The 18,857-nt window shown below is 54.9% G+C and overlaps 1 protein-coding gene across 3 annotated transcripts in view; it reads left to right on the plus strand.

Moving 5' to 3' along the window:
- The window catches only part of AGRN (agrin), an 86,704-nt gene that overhangs the window by 61,301 nt on the left and 6,546 nt on the right, over window positions 1–18,857 (plus strand). The window contains exons 8-32 of one of the 3 annotated variants that reach the window (XM_072608431.1): window positions 658–738; window positions 2,267–2,488; window positions 2,921–3,115; window positions 3,971–4,171; window positions 6,225–6,370; window positions 6,524–6,629; window positions 6,780–6,893; window positions 7,198–7,362; window positions 8,203–8,346; window positions 9,258–9,382; window positions 9,829–9,934; window positions 10,224–10,700; window positions 11,135–11,272; window positions 11,993–12,120; window positions 12,757–12,871; window positions 13,093–13,212; window positions 13,542–13,877; window positions 14,023–14,215; window positions 14,885–15,100; window positions 15,201–15,430; window positions 15,540–15,674; window positions 16,379–16,475; window positions 16,663–16,827; window positions 16,962–17,073; window positions 18,693–18,809. In XM_072608431.1, the coding sequence (XP_072464532.1) occupies window positions 658–738; window positions 2,267–2,488; window positions 2,921–3,115; window positions 3,971–4,171; window positions 6,225–6,370; window positions 6,524–6,629; window positions 6,780–6,893; window positions 7,198–7,362; window positions 8,203–8,346; window positions 9,258–9,382; window positions 9,829–9,934; window positions 10,224–10,700; window positions 11,135–11,272; window positions 11,993–12,120; window positions 12,757–12,871; window positions 13,093–13,212; window positions 13,542–13,877; window positions 14,023–14,215; window positions 14,885–15,100; window positions 15,201–15,430; window positions 15,540–15,674; window positions 16,379–16,475; window positions 16,663–16,827; window positions 16,962–17,073; window positions 18,693–18,809 (4,184 nt within the window). The remainder of the gene's footprint in view (window positions 1–657; window positions 739–2,266; window positions 2,489–2,920; window positions 3,116–3,970; window positions 4,172–6,224; window positions 6,371–6,523; window positions 6,630–6,779; window positions 6,894–7,197; window positions 7,363–8,202; window positions 8,347–9,257; window positions 9,383–9,828; window positions 9,935–10,223; window positions 10,701–11,134; window positions 11,273–11,992; window positions 12,121–12,756; window positions 12,872–13,092; window positions 13,213–13,541; window positions 13,878–14,022; window positions 14,216–14,884; window positions 15,101–15,200; window positions 15,431–15,539; window positions 15,675–16,378; window positions 16,476–16,662; window positions 16,828–16,961; window positions 17,074–18,692; window positions 18,810–18,857) is intronic. The other 2 variants (XM_072608433.1, XM_072608432.1) reach the window with 2 other exon arrangements.

Genomic DNA, 18,857 nt, shown 5'->3' on the forward strand with positions numbered 1-18,857 from the left:
CAAGCCCATGGTCTCACAGTGAGGGGAGAGAGGCCTTGAACCCTGGGCTCCTTCCCTAGCATCCCCTCCCCCAGTGCCCCCAGCTCTCTCCTCTTCTCCTGAGAATCCCCACAGAGAGGGAGTGAGAGTGATCCAGACAGGACAGCTGGTTCTGGGGCATATGCTGGGGCTGAAGGCACTGGGATGGGGTGACCTGTCTCCTGGCTTTAGTGACCCCCCCATCCTTCCTCCAATTCTTTCCCAATGTGAGCCCTGGGTTAAGGAGAGGATGCCACCACATGTGCGTGTGCGCATGCATGCACACACACACACACACACACACACACCATGCCCCAGAACCTCCCTATGTCCTGGAACAGAGCCAAGGCTGGAGATTGGAAGAGCCTTCAGTGCCTTTGAAATGAAGTTTAGAATGATCCTTGGGGCTTACTGGGGATGGGGCAGGATGGGCTCAGAGGAGGGGAGGGTCATTGGGGTCCTTGGGTGAGGGAGGGAGCCCTGCAAGCTGCTTTCCCCCAGACAAGCCTGAGGGTTGCCTCCCCGTGTGCGTCTGTCTGTCCATCCATCTGTCAGTTTGTCTGGGATGTTCTTGTCTGTCTCTGGTGCCTTTTTCTTCTCTGGTCCTTTCCTCTTTGCTCTGTGTCTTGTGTCTTCCAGCCTTGCCTGTTGGGAGGACGGAGGCACCTGAGCCGCCCTGGGGATCCCCCCTCACCCCAGCGGGAGCACCGGCAGCCAGAGGTCGGCTTCTCTGGGGCATTGGGGGGGAAGGGGTACACCTCTCCCTGTGCCTTGCTGCTCCCCAAAGGATGTTGGCAAATACATCCCCCTGCCCCTTTTCCCAAATCTCTGGCATAATTTACACCCCTGGTCTGGTTGAGAAGGAACCTGTGATAATCACTAGGCCCCTGGTCTTGGAGTCGGGAGACCTGGGTTTTAGGGAGTCTAGACTAGATGAACCTCTGAGGGTCTTTCCAGCTTGGACTTCCATGTTTGGCACCTTCTTTCCCTGCCCCCACTTTTTGCTCTTGGGGTTCTAGCCCCAGGGCTGAGCCAGTGTCCAAACTTTCGATGAGGAGCTAGGCAGAGTAGGGGCCTTGGTATCCCTCCCTCTCACTCAGAGTTGGACTGCATTGGGGATCCTGAAAACAATGGAGCCTCTCCTCAGATCCAAGGAGCTGGGTTCTCTGGGCCAGCTTGTCAGGAACCTGGAGTGTCCAGGCTTCCAGCCAGGGCCTCTGATGATTGTCTGAGGCTACCCCTTGACCTCAGTGAGGTGGCCTTGGGTCAACAATAGCCTTGCAGATGGCGGTTTGGGGTCTCCAGGGCAATGAGGCCCCTCCCCCCATGTCCTGTGTTTTTGTGTTTGTCCCATATCCAGTGTCTGTCAGCTGATGCCTATGCCTTCTGGTTGTCCCTCCCCCATACGCCTTTCCTTTTCCCTTCTCTGATCCCACCCCCTCCCCAACCTGGCTTTTGGCTGGAGGAGGGTTGTGGGTTGCTACAAGGAGGGCAGGGATGGCCCAAGCCCAGGGCCGATGGCAGGAGAGCCCAAGGAGGCAGCGTGACAGAGTAGATGGAGGGCTGCCTTCAAATGCCACCTCAGATAATCACTGGCTGAGCAAAGCACTTTTCATCTCTGGCCTCAGTTTCCTCTTCTGTCCAAAGAGGAGGGTTGGGCTAAATGGCCTCTCAAGGCCCTTCCAACCCTAGGTCTTGTATCCTACGCCCAGGGTCATGTCTGGGGCTACTCCCTCCCCATCATCCAACCCCAGGCCCACTGCAGAGTCTGGCCCTGTTCTCTCCGAAGGGCATTTCCCAGCATGTGTCTGCATCCACTCCTGCTCCCCTGAAGCCCTGGCGCAGTGCTGGGAGCTCCAAGCAGGAGATGGGACATAATCATCAGCCCAGAATGGAGCCAGATTGGACAGTGGCCCCAGAGGCCTCAGCTTGGGGCCCAAGATTTTGGCAGGAGAGCTAGCAAATGGCCTAGAATGTCTCAGAGTTATGTGGACAGGGTCTTGGGTTACTGCCCCCCACCCCCACCTTGTTTCTTTTTTGTAGTTGAGAGTCATGGGAAGTGTGGCTGGCTTTGCCTACTGGTGTGTATGCGTGTGTGCATGTGTGTGTCTGTGTGAAGGAACCTAGCTGTCTTCCCTTATTTTTCTCCATACTCTCCCCTGCCAAAGGATAGACTCCCACCCCCCCTTTCCTGTCCAATATCCCAGGATGGTTCTGATCTCCTGCTTCCACCTTCTTTTTCTCTCAGACCAGGGTGCCCCGAGCCCCTGCTTGGGTGTGCAGTGTCCTTTTGGAGCCACGTGCGTCGTGAGGAACTGGGAAGCTGTGTGTGAATGCCAGCAGGTCTGTGCTGGCCTCTATGACCCTGTGTGTGGCAGTGACGGTGTTACCTATGGAAGCCCCTGTGAGCTGGAGGCCACAGCCTGTGTCCTCAGGAAGGAGATCTTGGTCACCCGCAAGGGGCCCTGTGGTCAGTGATGCCAGGGGCCCCAGGGGAGTGCCTGGGGGGCCCTGTGGTCAGTGATGCCAGGGGAGAGTCGGGGTGGGGCCCTGTGGTTGGTGATGCCAGGGGAGAGTCTGGGGGGGGCCCTGTGGTTGGTGATGCCAGGGGAAAGTCTGGGGGGGGCCCTGTGATCGGTGATGCCAGGGGAGAGTCTTGGGGGGGGACCCTGTGGTCAGTGATTCCAGGGGAGTGCCTGGGGGGCCCTGTGGTCGGTGATGCCAGGGGAGAGTCTGGGGGGGCCCTGTGGTTGGTGATGCCAGGATCCTAAAGGGACAGTGAAGGGGATGCCCTGTGGCAAGTGAGGGATTCACATGATCCACAAGAACATCTAACCCTGACATTGTTGGGAGGTGTGGAATCTCACAGTGATGTGAATTCTGCTTTTCCCACTCCCACTAGGCCTCTGTGGAAAGTGCCAGTTTGGGGCCCTATGTGAGGTGGAGACAGGCCGCTGCGTGTGCCCCACAGAGTGTGTGGCTTCAGCCCAGCCTGTGTGCGGCTCTGATGGGAACACGTACGGCAGTGAGTGCGAACTGCATGTGCAAGCTTGCACTCGCCAGATCAACCTCAGCGTGGCCGCCCCCGGACACTGCAGTGAGTGTCTGGCCCTGGTGGTAGGCCCTTTCCTTGAGAACAGACTTTAGAGTATGATCTAAGGGAGTCAGGATTAGTCTTTTCTGAAAAGGCTCTAGGGGTTTTAGTGCACCACGAGCTTGGGAATTAGTAGGGAAGCGACAGGTCTTAGACCACATCTGGAGGACTGGGTTCAGGTCTGAGCATCACAGTTTAAGAAGGGCATTGATAATATGAAGGGAGTTTGAGGAAACACCTGGGATGGGGAAGGGCCTTCAGTCCAGGCCATGTGAGGACTGATGGAAAGAACTGCCAGGCTGTTAAGGCTGTGGGTGGGGGAGGGGGCAGGGGCTGTCATATAGGAGAGAGGCTGTGCTTGTCCAGCTTGGCCTCACAGGGTGGGAGTGGGGGGTCCTGCAAAGGCGCCATGTAGGCTTATTGGCAGGAGTGAGGGAGTGAGCTGTCTATCACAAAAGATCTCCAAGCCAAGGCTGGAGAGCCACTTTATGTGTTGGGTTTTCTCGTTCAGGCCTGGGTGGCACTCGACAGCCCCTGGTCATCTTCTGACTATAGAGACTCTTCCGTTCCCCAGAAGATGACCTCAGCTCTGGCCTAGGTTGCCCCCTCACCCCAGTATCATCAAAAGCACTCCACTTTCCTCCTCTAGGCTGTGCTGCAGGCCCACTTAATTCAGGGGAACTGAGGTGCGGGAAGCTGAGGTCCCTCAGGTCAGCTCTCAGTGTCCCTGGCCTGCTGCCTCCCCTCCTCCCTGCTTCTCCCCATCCCCCTCTTTTTATGATCTCTCTTGCAGTCCAGGGCCAGCCTGGCAGATCTGGGGTGGAAGTGACCCACCCTTCCCTCTCCCTCCCTCTACAGAGACGTGTGGGGACACAGTGTGTACCTTTGGGGCCGTGTGCTCCAACAGGCAGTGCGTGTGCCCCAGGTGTGAGCGGCCGCCCCCCAGCCCGGTCTGTGGCACTGATGGAGTCACCTATGGCAGCAGCTGTGAGCTCCGAGAGGCTGCCTGCCAGCAGCAGAAGCAGATCCAGGAGGCTCGACCTGGGCCCTGTGAGGACGGTAGGTGTGCCCAGAGCTACAGGACCTCATCCCACTGGGCTCTGCCTGACTAGTTTCCGAGGGCTTTCTAGTGGGAAAGAGTCGTTTTTGCCTTTCTTTGTATCCCTAGTAATTATAGCAGTACCTGGCACACAGTAGGTGCTTAATAAATGCTTGCTGGCTTGACTTGATATACACATCTTCATAGAAAAGAAGCCACTGCTCCCTCCCAACTGAATTTATTTTAATTACTGGCATTATTAAATTTGGTAAGTAATTTACTAGAGATTAGTTTAATAATTTTAATGAGCGGCTTTATTAAGTAGGTGCTTAATAAATGCTTGTTGACTTGGAAGGCACATCTTCACTAGAAGAGAAACCACTGTTTTCTCTCCCCAATTGAAGTTCTAATTACTTATTTTTGAAAAATATGTCTTTATTGCTACCTTTTGTTTTTATATCATCTGGATTGTTCCCAAATTCCTTCCCCTTCCTCTCCCCAGGGAGTCATCCTTTTTTTCTATGATAAAGAATTTCTAAAAAGTGAACAAAATTAATCAACATTGCCAGAAAATCTAACGTTCCACTCCCGTGGACCCCCACTTCTGCTAAAGACTGAGAGAGCTATATTCTCTTTTCTCTTCCTTGGGTTCAAACTCATTCTTGTTATAATTTTCCAACCTCCATTGGATTGGCTTGTGGCGGTCATTCTTTTCATTTATGTTACTGTCCTCCTGGAGGCAGCCATTGTGTATGTGGTTACCTTGGCTCTGCTTACTTCCCTCTGCATCAGTTCATGTAAGTCTTCCCACAATTCTCGGTAGTCATTTCTTATAGCACAGTACTATTCCATCACACTCAGGGACCCCAGGCTGTTTAGCCATCCCTCAATCAGTGGGAGTCTTTGTTTCCAGTTCTTTGTTAGTAAAAAAAATACAATTTAAAAAATTCTGGTAAAAATATTTTGGTGTAAATAGGTGCCTTTCTTTTTATGGGCTACATGCCTGGCAGCGAAATCTCTGGATCAACGGGTATGGACTTTTTAGTTATAAATTTTTTTAGTGCTCTTACTTGTTTATACATAATTTATAATTCTAAGTACACATGAAGTATAGCTTTCCAAATCCTAAGTCGCTATAAATGCTACTTATTACCATCTTCATTATTAATGTATTCTCCCTCCCCTCGACCGGGAACAGTTCCTTCTAAGGAAGCACTTTTTAAAAAGAGATTAAAAAGGGGATTTAGCAAAATGGAGCAGCCTGTCACCTGGGTGAGGAAGCAAATGCAATGTTCTCCACTCATAGGTCCCCACCGCTGAAAAGAAGGGGTGGAAAGGCATCTTCTCATCTCTTTGTCAGGGACAGACTTGGTTATTAGGATGAGATGGTGTTCAAGTTTCTTTTTGGTGGTTCTTTCCATTGATTTTTATCATCATCATCGTGTCTTACTCCATTCCATGTTGTGCTTGCTTCCGTTTTCATCAGTTCAACAACATCTTCCAGTGATTCTTCATATTCTTAGCTATTTCTTTTTTTCCATTAATAGTCATTGATTTTCTCTCCCTCATACTCTACCCACTTAGAAAAAGAGAAAACATCCTGTAGCTAGGCTGGAGAGTCCTCCTGGATTGTAAGGATTTGAGGGCTGCTCTGTGTTTCATGCTGCTGGCCCCAGGCGCCAAGACTTCTAAGTTAACCTGTAACTCCAGACTTATTGTCCTCTCCCAGAAGGACCTGGTGATGCTTATGGCCCTATGTACCCACAGCTTTGCCCAGAGACTGCCCCTTAGGGAGGGGGCTTAGGATGTCCTTCCTGTTGTTGGTGACTCCCCACCCCCCAGCTCTGAGTAGGGTTGGCACAGGGGGTAGGGAGGGAGAGTGAAGTCTGTATTTCCCCCTGCCTTGTCTGAGGTTACCATCCTGGTGGGCTCACATGAGCTGGAATGATGCATATCCCAGGTAACTGAGTCACCACCAACTCTCAGCCTGGGGATGGTGGAGATGGGGAGCCTCGGGAAGCAAGGGTTGGGACCTGAGCTTCTCACTGTGTTGTCCCATCCCATCCCATGCAGAATGTGGCTCTGGGGGCTCTGGCTCAGGCGAGGATGGTGACTGTGAGCAGGAGCAGTGCCGGCGCCGGGGAGGTGTGTGGGATGAGGATGCTGAGGAAGATCGATGCGTCTGCGACTTCAGCTGCCAGACCGTGTTACGCAGTCCGGTGAGGATCCACCTCCGTCACGACCTCTCCCCTCCCTCCTCGGATGCCAGGGTCCCCAGCCTGGCCTGAGTGGGAAGGGAAGAAAAGAAGAGCTGTTTCTCAGTGCCTGGTCTCACAGGGGCCTGCCCTCCCTTCCCTCCTCTTCCCATCCAGGTTTGTGGTTCTGATGGGGTCACCTATGGTAACGAGTGTGAGATGAAGAAGGCAAGGTGTGAGAGTCGCCAGGAGCTGTATGTCACAGCCCAGGGTGCCTGCCGAGGTAGGGGGCTGGGGGGAGCAGATGGTGAGGAGCAGAGGGGACAGGGGGGCTGCTGAGAGTGTGGGGAAGGGGTAGCCCAGGATGTCCTGGGCACATGAAGTCACTCATGGGTCAGACCATCGGTCACTTGTGTGTGTCTCACTGTCTTAGCCACACCGACGGTGGTCCCGCCCCCTCCTGTCTTGCACTGCTCTCAGACCCCCTATGGCTGCTGTCTGGACAATGTTACCAGGGCCCAGGGCGTTGGCCTGGCCGGCTGTCCAAGTAAGTGTGTGTGTGCTGTCTCTAGCTCAGGGGTAGGAGGTTTTTTGGGGGATGAGGAGGGATATTGTACTTGTTCATAGAGAAGCTGATGTACTGGAGGGGTTAAGGGTTTGAGGTCCCAGGAAGAGCCCAGTCATGCCAATCCCTCTCCCAAGGCTTTAGTCACTTACTTTCCTCTTGAAGTCACCAGAAGGGACTTTGGGGCCCCTAGTGTATCTGAGCTAACCACAGATTGACCCAGAATAAATGTCCTGCCTGGGGAAGCTGTGGAGGGCCTTGGATGACTTCTGGCTCTGGACTACAGGTACCTGCCAGTGTAATGCATATGGCTCCTATGGGGGAGGCTGTGATCCCACCTCAGGCCAGTGTTCCTGCCGCCCAGGCGTGGGGGGCCTCAAGTGTGATCGATGTGAGCCAGGTTTCTGGAACTTCCGTGGCATTGTGACTGACGGCCGGAGCGGCTGCACCCGTGAGTGTCTGAGCATGGGGGCTTGGACCAAGGGCTGGGGGCTAGTGAGCTGGCTCTAAGTCCCTTCTCTCCCCAGTATTAGACGCAGGATCCAGTCCTATTTGTCTGCACCAGATCCCTGTCCTCCATCCCTCCCCATTGGACTGGGGGCCTGGCTTGCTATCCCTATTCCCTTACTCTCCTGGGTGTTAGCGAGGTCAGACAAAAGAGGTCAGACTCTGTCTCCCTCCATCCCTTGGGTTGTTAGCGTGGATGGGCTATTTCCCTGAGAGGAGACCCCGGGACGGCAATATTCCCTAAGCTGGGGTAAGAGGCCTTGAGAAGGTCCCAAGGTGCAGAGGTGGCATACCTGAGTAGTTTTTCCAGCCTTGACACCTCACAATAACGTGTGTGTTCACACACACACACACACACACACACACACACACACACACACACCCTAAAACATTGAACTTCACATTCAGTCATTGGTCAGTTATCCACTTCTGGATTCCCCTTGACTCATAGCAAACTCCTGGCCAGCCTCTAATGTCAGCTTGAGCAGAGTGGAATTCAGTCTGGTGCAAAATCTCAAGAAAACTACACACAGCATGGGTTGAAACTGAGAAGCCTTTTGGATAATTCACTTTTGGGGGGCTTCTCTGCACCGCCTGCATTCGTGGGGTTCATGAAAGTCCTATGAAATAGGACTTTGCAGCCTCTGGGGAGTGGCCAGGAGGGTTGAGCCATGGTCCGTAAGAGGTCTAGTGCAGTCTGTGCCCCTCCACATCCCCTGACTGCCACCAGGGGTCCCCAGTGCCCGTGTTCTAAGGCTCATTGCTCTATCTCCCCCCTTTCCAGCCTGTAACTGTGACCCTGGAGGCTCGGTACGAGATGATTGTGAGCAGATGACTGGACTGTGCTCCTGCAAGGAGGGCATTACGGGCATGAAATGCAGCCAGTGCCCCCCTGGCAGCATCCTGGGCCCCTCTGGCTGCGAGAATGGTGAGGGCTGAGCCCACCAGCATCCCCACACCAAGAGAGGGGGCCTCATTCTGGGTGGGGCTAATCAGGGGATGCTTGAATGCTTTGTGTGAGATGGGGTTTGGGGATGGGATGAGCTGAGACACAGTCCACTGGCCCAGAGCAAGATTGTAGAGCCAGTATGACCAGAGGGAAAGGGCAAGGATCCTGGGTCCTATCCCAGCTCCATCTAGTCAGGGGTATGCTGGTTAATGTTTAACAACCAGCTGGGGGATCAGGGGGAGGAATTTGGATTATGCTAATGACACATTTTCAGTTTATCTTATTAACATTTTCACTACCGCTTTCTTAAGTTTAGATAGTCAATAAATCAAACCCAAATTTGTAGCATTTACCAGTTTCCAAGGTGCTAGTGCTCACAGAGAACATTTAACCATCACCTCTCAGAGCCGGTCTGAGCTGTCTCCAGCACACCCCTGCATCTAGTCTAGTCCAGTTTCGGAACGAGAATGCCCTTGTGATGTCTCTGACTCCACTGAGCATTGTCAGAGGGTCATTGTGGCTGATGTCCATCTAATACGCTATGATTAAACCCAAAGCATCCTTCTCAGGCCACCCCATGAGGCGGCTGTTGCAGGCATCATCATTCCTATTTCATAGATGAGTGAGCTGAGGAGCAGGTGAAACTACTTGCCCATAATCACATTCGTTGCACAGAATAAGCATTTATTAATTGCCTGCTGTATTCCAAGCCCTCTGCTAGGACCCAAACAAGGTGGTCCCTTGTTGGAGATCACAGTTGGGATTCTTTTCCTTATATGGCCTCCAAGGTCCCATCCCTCTCTTAAGCTCTTGATTCTCTAACATCCTGCTTCCTGCTGGCCTCAGAGGATTGGCAGAGAGCTGGGAGCTCATAGTGTCTTCATTCTTAGACCCCTCAGCTCCCAAGTCGTGTGCTGAGCTGAGCTGCGAGTTCGGGGCATCCTGTGTGGAGACTGGTGGCTCTGCCCACTGTGAGTGCCCAGCTCCTGTGTGTCCAGAGGACAACATGATCAAGGTTAGTGAGAGTGTTGCTGGGGCTGGGGGTGGGCACCGGCGCTATGTAACACATGGAAAGGAAGACTGTGGGACTGGGGACTATGTGGGAAGACAATGGGGCTGGGGGTGGGCATCAGGGCTGGGCACCACATAGGATGGAAGACCATGGGGCTGGGGGTGGGCACCGGGGCTGGGCATCACATAGGATGGAAGACTGTGGGGCTGGGGGTGGGCACTGGGGCTGGGCACCACATAGGATGGAAGACCATGGGGCTGGGGGTGGGCACCAGGGCTGGGCACCACATGGGAAGGAAGATGGTGGGGCTGGGGGTGGTCCTCCCTCCCTACACCCTTCCAGATCGGGAGGGGCTGCCACTCTGTTGCTGTACCTGCTGTGTTCCCACCTTTCCCCCCTTGCTGCCCTCTAGCATGGCTGACTTCGTTCTTCCTAACCTCGCCCCCCAGGTCTGTGGCTCAGATGGGGTGACCTATGGAGATCCATGTCAGCTGAGGACCATTGCCTGCCGCCAGGGCCGGACAATCACCGTGCGGCATTTTGGACAGTGCCACGGTGAGGGGGCCCAGGGATGGGCTGTCCATCCTCTGCCTCAGACTGAGGTCCGCCTAAACCGGGGTGGGGCTGGTACAATCAAAGACCCTGGTGACCTTCCTGACACAGGCCCAGAGGTTCCCCTACAGATCTAACCTGTTGCAGCCCTTCTCTCTTTCTCCTTCTCCCAGCCTTAGCAGAGATGGATAGAGGGTGATGGCCTGCCTTTCTCCTCACTGGTCCCACCTCTCTGGGCCATCCTTTCATCTAGAAGGTACTTTATGGAAATCTCCCCTCCTTCTCCTTTCAGAGCCCATCACCCATGGGAGCCCCCCTGCCCATCCTCCCACAGCCCCAGCTGAGGAGGCCTCAGAGACCATCTTGCCCTCCCTCCTGAAGTTCACCAGCCAGGCCCCGGAGACCCCAGTGACTACAGAACAGGGGGCTATATGGCAGGGACCAGGTGCCCATCCCACACTCCGCAGCCATCCCACCACTCGACCTTCTGTGCCAGCCTGGACCACAGCAGGAGTCCGCCGGACTACAACATGGCCTATTGCTCCTGCCCGGACCACATCAGGCATCCACAGAACAACAGTACGGCCTTCCACTCCAACCTGGACCACAGCAGGAGTCCACAGGAGCACAGCGCGGCCTATCCTGACTGCCCCAGTGGTCCCTGCTGCCATCCCCACGTTAGCCTACTCTGAGTCAGGCAGTGCTGATGGCATTAGTGGTGACGAGGAGCTCAGTGGTGACCTGGAGGCCAGTGGGGCAGGATCTGCAGGTGCGTGGTCCAGTGGCGGGGAGTCAGTTACATTAGACTGACCCATCTCTGTTTTCTGTTTGTTTGTTGGTGGAGTGTTACTTCTTCCCTAGAAAAGTGTAAGCGCCTAAAGGTAGGGCTGGTTCCATTTTTTCTTAGACAAAAGCGTCTCTCTGTGTGTCTGAGCATAGTAGGCCTTTAAAAGTGGTTGTTCAGGGCATGAATGAATGAAGGAAGGAATGAATTAGTAGGCTGATGCTAACAAAGGAGGAGGCATGGCCCCTGTTCCCCTTGAGCCCCCAAACTGCTGCCCTGGTCTCATGGGGGAGACGTGGCCTTGTGTCTGGAGAGCCTAGTGGGAACGTGAGCTCTGAGCAGCTGCTGATCTGACCTTGGAGCCCCATGCCTGGGTTGCCCACTTACCTCTGTTCCCCCCAAATCCCTTCTGCCTGCAGGGATGGAGCTTCTGGAAGAGGGGAGTGTGGCGGCCCCCACGCCGGCCATAGAGAGGGCTTCCTGTTATAACTTGCCCCTGGGCTGCTGCTCGGATGGAGAGACGCCTGCCCTGGATGCCGAGGGGACCAATTGCCCAGGTCTGTGACCTTCCAAGGGCCCCGGGGGCTGGGCTGTGTCTGAGCAGGCTGGTCACCCCCTCCCCATTGCTAGGACCACGAGGACCAGGAGGCCTCTGCTGCCTCTTAACTCTGAGCCCCTCCCCATCCTGGTGGCCCTCTGAGGTTGGACCCTCCACTCTAGAGAATTCCGTCATGTACTTCCTGACTGTTGTGTTCTCTTCCACTTTCTGAGGGCAGGCACCAAGCTTGCCTTTCTGTATCCTCGGTGCTTAGCTCAGAACCTGGTATACAGCAGGCCCTTAATATGTGCTTATTTGATCTGGGCAACAACTCCTGAGGCAGGGGGCATTGCCCACTCCCCTGTGCCTGGATGGGCAGCCTTGGGAGGTAGGCCGGTGTACGCATTGCCTTTCTAGCTCTTGGCACGTGAGAAGCGTATGTTTGTGTGTGAGATGCGTGTGCCCTCTGTGTTCTGGCTAATGTCTCTCTCTTGTTACCTAGGCAGCCCTGGGGGGCACCTGATGTTGGGGCCGCCGCCCGCAGGAGGCTGTGTGGTAACTCTGGGCGCCCCCGCCAGCTCCCATTAATCTTCATAGCCCCATCTCACTAACCACCCGCCTGCCCTGCTCGCCTGCTGTCCTGGGGCCCAGGCCCCCAAGCCAGCGCTGTACAATGGCCAGTGAACTGGGGGACGGGGGCTCACTTTGTCCTTCTCTCCACTCCTCCCATCCCCCACAGCCACCAAGGTATTCCAGGGAGTGCTGGTTTTGGAAGAGGTCGAGGGTCAGGAGTTATTCTATACCCCAGAGATGGCAGATCCCAAGTCAGAGCTCTTTGGGGAGACGGCCCGAAGCATCGAGAGTGTGGTATGTCCTCTGTCCCTGCCCCAGGATCTCTCCCCACCTCCACACCACCCTGTGCAGAGAACTCACCAGACAGAAGACCAGGGCTTTAGAGCATGGATGTTGATTTTACATTCATTGTCTCATTTTATCCAACAACCCTGGGAAGTAGGTGTTATTGTTATTTCCATTTTACAGATGAGGAAACTGAGGCAAACAGGGTGAAGTGACTTGCCCAGAGTCCCACAGCTAGGAAGTGTCTGAGGCTGGATTTGAACTCGAGTCTTTTTGACTCCAGGCCTGGTGCTACCTAGCAGGAGGTTAAGTTCAGGAATGCATTAACCAAGGAGCTGGGGGAACCTCAGAACAAGCAAGCTGTCACCCTCCTCGCCCTGTCCTCCCCAAGGGGATGAACTGTCGTCTGATAGAAGCACAGCTAGTCCAGAGACAGGAGGATGGAATGAATGACCTCTGCAGACCTCTAGTTTCTCTCATTCTCCCTTACCCTTGTCCGTGAGGTTCACAGAATAGGATTCAGAGGCTTCCAGGATGGTCTGGGACCTCCATCATCCCCCTCCAAGGTCATAAGTTAGGCCAACCCTGGAAGTAGGAAGGCGGGTCTCCCCTGAGCCTGCCTGCTTCCCTGTCCCCACCCCACAGCTGGAGGGCCTGTTCCGGAATTCAGACGTCAAGAAGGACTTCCGGAGTGTCCGGATGCGGGACCTGGGCCCAGGCGGCTCTGTGCGTGCCATTGTGGATGCCCATTTTGACCCCTGTGAGTGAGGACCCTGCCTACCCTTAGGCTCTGGGTGGGGCAATCCAGATGATGGAGATGCTTCTGGGGGTCTGGGTGGGTGGGGGTCTCAGGGACAAAAGGGCCTGTGTAGGAACCTCCAACAGTGACCCCCTTGTTTGGGATCCTGACCGAGGAGGGGGAGGGGCAATTGGGGTCAGTGCTTCTTAAGCAGCTGCCCCCATCTTCCCCTGTTCCCTCAGCCACATCCTTCACGGCCCTTGATGTGGGCCGGGCCCTGCTGAAACAGATCAGAGTATCCAAGAAGAGGGTCCTAGTAGTGAAACAGCCCCTTGCAGACCACGTGAAGTTCATGGACTTTGGTGAGTGCCAGCCTCACTCAGCCTGGTCTTCTGATCTGGGGAACCAGTCAGGCCTGTTGTCTGCTCTGTTGATCTCAGGACTTGGGGTCCTGGAGCCTCCCTCCTCAGTTACCTTACCCCCTTCCCTTCCACCCCTGTGAGCCTTGGGGACGTGCCTCGAGCCAAAGGGCAGAGTGGCGTCAAGCCCAGCCAGGAGGTGATCCTGTCTGGAACAAGGAGACAAGTTGCATTGAAGGAGTAGCAGAAGTCTCCCAGGGGTGGAGGATGGGCTGTGCTCAGTCGCTTCTTCCCAGTCATATACTGGGCACTGATAGGGCCTTCTCTTGCAGACTGGCTCCCTATGCTATTCACCACAGCTACCACCACCACCACGGTGGCCACGGCTGAAGCCATGACCCCAGGAAGCCGCCACACCTCTGCTGTGACCCCCCACACCCTGTACCCAGGTCACCTGGGCCGGCCCCACAGCAGGACTCTGTCCCCTCCAGCGACTCGGAGACCATCCACTACTGCGGCCCTGCCCCCCGCCACTCCTCCCATCACCCGGAGACCCCCCCGGCCCTGTGACTCCCACCCCTGCCTCCATGGAGGCACATGTGAGGACAACGGACAGGACTTCAGCTGCAGCTGCCCAGCTGGCCGCGGCGGTGCTGTCTGTGAGAAAGGTGAGGGGGCCACTGGGCAAGGAGCTGGCTGGAGTGGCCTGTGGGCCATGGGGCAGGTATGGAGGTAGAACCAGAATCAGGTCTGGCAGTGAGGGCAGAGACCAGAGGATCACCCCCAAGCATGTACTTTGTGCCCCTCTTCCAGCTGTGCAGTATTTCGTGCCCGCCTTTGGGGGCAGATCCTACCTGGCCTTCCCCACTCTCCGAGCCTACCACACCCTGCGTGTGGCCATGGAGTTCCGAGTGTCTGAGCCCCATGGGCTTCTCCTATACAATGGTCAGAGCTCTGGGAAGGACTTCATTGCACTCACACTGGTCAATGGCTTCGTGGAACTCAGGTACGGGCAAGAGGTCAGGAACCTGGATGCTTGCACAGCCCAGTAGCTGGGAGAGTGATGGATGGATGGGTGAGTGCAGGCCAGGAGTCTGAGCTTGTGTGTGCGACCCTGTGTATGTGTGATGATATATGGATGTGCGAAATGGATTAGTGTTCATGGGTCTGTGAGAGTCCTGTGTACATGAGACACAGGGTATGAGTGTGTGTGTGCATGTGTGTGTGTATGTGTGCGTGTATGTGTGTATGTGTGTGTTATGTGTGTATGTGTGTGAGTGTGTGTGTGACACTGAGTTAGCCCATGGGGTGCTTGCTTACCATGCTTCGGGCTTGTCTTGGCTTCATGGGTAAGAGGTTTTATGGCATAAGTGGGAAAGGGAGTCAGCCGACCAGTGTTCAAATTCCACCTTGACCCTTTACTTCCTGTGTGTCACTTAATTTAAGTCAAATTACTTGGGCCCTTTCTGGGCCTCAGTTTCTGAATCAATAAAATGGCTCTAAGACCCCATCTGGCTCTAGAAGGCCATCTGATGTTGACCTCTGGATCAGGTGTAGATGAGGTGGGTGATTCTGAAGTGAGGGGTCCAGGGTAAGGGGTGGGGAGGGCCATGTACCATAGGGTCAGAATCACCACCTGAACCCCCAACCCTGCAATGCCATATCCACCCATCAGGTTTGACACGGGCTCAGGCATGGGCATCATCACCAGCAAGGTGCCCATTGAACGTGGCCGGTGGCACCACTTGGTAGTGACAAGGAACCGGCGCCAAGGAATGCTCTCTGTAGATGGGGAGCCCCATGTGACTGGTGAGAGTCCCAGTGGCACCGACGGTCTCAATCTGGACACAGACCTCTTTGTGGGTGGAGTCCCTGAGGACCAGGCATCCGTGTGAGTGGGGGCTGGATGGAGCAGGTGGCTTGGTGGCAGGGGGGAGGCAGAGCCAGCCAGGCCACAGCACTGACCCTGCCCCAACTTCTTCCTCTGGCAGAGTGTCGGAGCGCACAACAGCTCGGGCTGGCCTGAGGGGCTGTATCCGCCTCTTGGATGTGAACAACCAAAGGGTTGGGCTTCGAGAGAAAGGCCCAGATGTTCTCTATGGCTCAGGGGTGGGCGAGTGTGGGAATAACCCCTGCCTGCCCAATCCCTGCCATCATGGTGCCACCTGCCAGGCCCGAGAGGCTGACATGTTCCACTGTCAGTGTCCAAAAGGCCGAGAAGGTGAGACTGGTGGTGTGGGTGAGTGGGGCAGAGGTGGGATGAGGGGTTGACTGAGGTAGAGCCTAGGGACTGGGGATGGCAGACCCTGAACCTCCCTTCCCACTCCCAGGCCCTACCTGTGCTGATGAGAGGAACCCGTGCCAACCCAATCCTTGCCAAGGGGCAGCTACCTGCCGAGTGCTGCCTGAGGGAGGTGCCAAGTGCGAATGCCCCATGGGGAGAGGAGGCCAGTTCTGTCAGACAGGTAAGGCCGGGTGGGGGTAGAAGAGGCAGAAAGAGAGGAGGTTAGGGCAGATTCAGTTGGGGGGGGGGTACAGAGTCCAGCCTATCCTGAGAGGAAGAAGTAGAGGGAAGCAGGCAAGGATGCTTGTAGGAGATGCTGTGGAGTGTGGCACCAACGGGCTAGGTTCACACTGCCTTGTGAGGAGGGATTGCTTCATGTATTTCATTCATGCCCCAGCACCTGGCATGGTGTCAGGTGCATAGTAGGCCATTAGTCGATGCTTGTGGATGGATTCTCTATCAGCATAGGTGTCCCACCCTTGTTATACCCCAGGACAGTGGCTCAAAGCTGGCTAGTCCAGCCTTCTCATTTGACAAATAAGGAAATTGAGGCCCAGGGTTGTGGCAATGCCGGAATTTGAGTCCAGGTCCTCTCACTTCAAAGTCTTGGTGTTCTCAGGTCTGGAGTTGGAAGGCACCTCAGAGGCCAGCTTGCCCGAGTCCCTCCTTTTACAGCTGAGACTTGACCAAGGTCAAATGGCTTGATCAAGGTCTGTGACAAATAGACCCTTAACTGTCAGGCTGGAAGGGACCTCCAAGGCTGGGCCTCTCACTTACAGAGAGGAAACTGAGAGAGGTGTGGGAGGGAAGCCAGGGCATGTGCCAGACAAGCATAGAATACCACCTGCTCTAAGCCACCTGACTTCCTTCTCCCCCATTTCCCAGTCACAGAGCAAGACCCATCCAGGCCCTTCCTGCCCACCTTCAACGGTTTTTCCTACCTGGAGCTGAAAGGCCTGCACACTTTTGGCGATGTCCGGGGGTGAGAGGGGCTGGGATTGAGAGTCAGCTCTCAGGGGACTAAAGGGGTCTGAAGTCCACAGTGGGAGGTGAGGAGGGCACTTTTGGCTCCTGGCTCTCCCTGCAGATCAGCTGAGACCTAAGGGAGGATGGCATGGTGAGGGCCTCGAGGCAGGGGGATGACTGGGATGACTTCCCAACTGTCACAGAGAGAAGATGGCTATGGAAGTGGTATTCCTAGCCCGGAGTCCCACGGGCGTCCTTTTCTACAATGGGCAGAAGACGGATGGGAAAGGTGACTTCGTGTCCCTGGCCCTGCACGGCGGGCATCTGGAATATCGCTATGATCTGGGCAAGGGGGCCGCGGTCATCAGGTGACTGACCAGGGCTGGGATTGCACTTGGCAGCTGAGCCAGACAGGGGAGGTCTGGGTCAGGGCTGGCTAGACAGGCCTGAGAGAGCCCTGAGCTGGGCTAGCTGTCCTATTGCCTCATCTCCCATCCACCAGGAGCAAGGAACCCATCACCTTGAACAAATGGACCCAAGTCTCTCTGGAGCGGAATGGGAGGAAGGGGGCCATGTGGATCAATGATGGGGAAAGAGTGCTGGGAGAGTCCCCAGTAAGTGAACTGGCTTCAAATGAGGGGTTCCATCCTACCCCTGACTGGCAGCAGGATAGGCAGACCCCCTCCCTAGTTGGGGTATGGGGGTGCTGGTCTGGGGAAAGGGGCTGCTGGGATCCTGGAGCTTGGATTGGGTGCCTGGGGGGAGAGGGCTCTCCCCATTCCTCCTTCTGTAGCTCTGTCATTTTCCCAAGTAATCCTGATAAGTTCCTATATTTCTGCTGCCCCCCTGCAATTCGGGGTCCCTCTTCTGCTTAGATCTCTAAGTGTAGGGGAGGTCCTGTGGGATCCCCCACTTCCCACTACTGGCCACCCTTGTCCCCTGGGCCCTCTGGCATTATCCTACTGATCTGTTTTCTCTCTCTCCCTGTCTGTCTATCCCTGTCTCTGTCTGTCTGTCTTTGTCTTTGTTCTTGGCCCTCCTTGCTTCCCCCTTTCTCGCCCTCTCTCTGCATTACCCCCTCCGGATTTCAGAAATCCCGAAAGGTACAGATAAGTATTGCTTCTGTTTGCCCTGTCCTATAACCTGACGTCATTCTAACCTGACCTGTAGTCATCTGTGGACACATCCCTTCCTCAACCCTCCTCATCCTCCCCCCACACTCTCACTAGACTGTAAGCTCCTGGAGGGCAGGGTTCGGTCATTGCCTCTGCCGAAGTCCCCCTTTGGAGCTTCTTCATGGTACAGAAGTGCCTGTGATCTCAAAGGCAGTGCTAGCAGACTCCAGCCAGTGAGGCTAGCTGGAGCTGAGGCCCAGCTGGCCTAAATCTAGAGAGGCTTATTAGTAACTTGGTGGTGGCAAGTGAATTTTTTGGCCCTAGTGAATGGAAAAGACCACCCACCAAGTGATTGACTGAGGGGTTGCAATCCTGCATCAGTGGAGAAATTCCCCAAATCTGTGATGATGAAACCAAAGCAAGAAGCATCCCTAGCCCTGACTTGGGGCTGTGAGCGCAGGAGACACTTAGACTGAATTCTGGCTGCCTGGCAGAATGAATTGAACATTTGTATCAGAGACAGAGTCTAGGGTCAAATCATGTTTCTCCCACTTTACTATTTGCAAACTCCTCGAGAGCGAAATTCTTTTATTTTGATCTTTGTGTTCCCAGTACCTAGAACAGTCCCTGGCACATAGTAGGTGCTTTATAAATGCTTGGTTGATTGGTTGTCTTGACTTCTCTGGACCTCAGTTCCCTCCATTGTAAAGTAAGGGGGTTAGACTGGTTGACCCCGAGGTTCCTTCCGGCTCCAAATCTCTACTGTATGACCTGAATTGTTCATTTGGCTACCTTCCTCCCATCCCTTGTTGTTTCCCATTGTTCCCCTCCATCTTCACTCAGATTCAGTGTCTAGAATAGCTGCCTCCATGTCTCTCCTCTGCCATTCTTGACTTCCTGCCCCACATCTAGTGATACCTCATCGTCAGCCATTTCTGTGTGTTTCAATGAATCCTGGGTAGAGCCATTGTCTTTGGGGTTAGGGATGGGGATGTTGGTGGTTGGGGGTGTATTAAGTGTGTCCCCTAGGGTCTTTCAGACTCAAGGCAAGGCATGTGAGGACCCCCTTCTGACTCAGATTCTCACAGTTCTCTTCCTCCCCCCACTGCCCCACCCAGATGCCACACACTGTCCTCAACTTGAAGGAACCGCTCTATGTTGGAGGTGCTCCTGACTTCAGCAAATTGGCCCGTGCAGCTGCTGTCTCTGGAGGCTTTGATGGGGCCATCCAGACGGTAAGAGCTGCCTTAGGTATGGGGAGGGGAGCCAGGGGAGCCAGACAT

Source organism: Notamacropus eugenii, chromosome 5 (genome assembly GCF_028372415.1).
Source record: "Notamacropus eugenii isolate mMacEug1 chromosome 5, mMacEug1.pri_v2, whole genome shotgun sequence".
NCBI lineage: Eukaryota > Metazoa > Chordata > Mammalia > Diprotodontia > Macropodidae > Notamacropus > Notamacropus eugenii.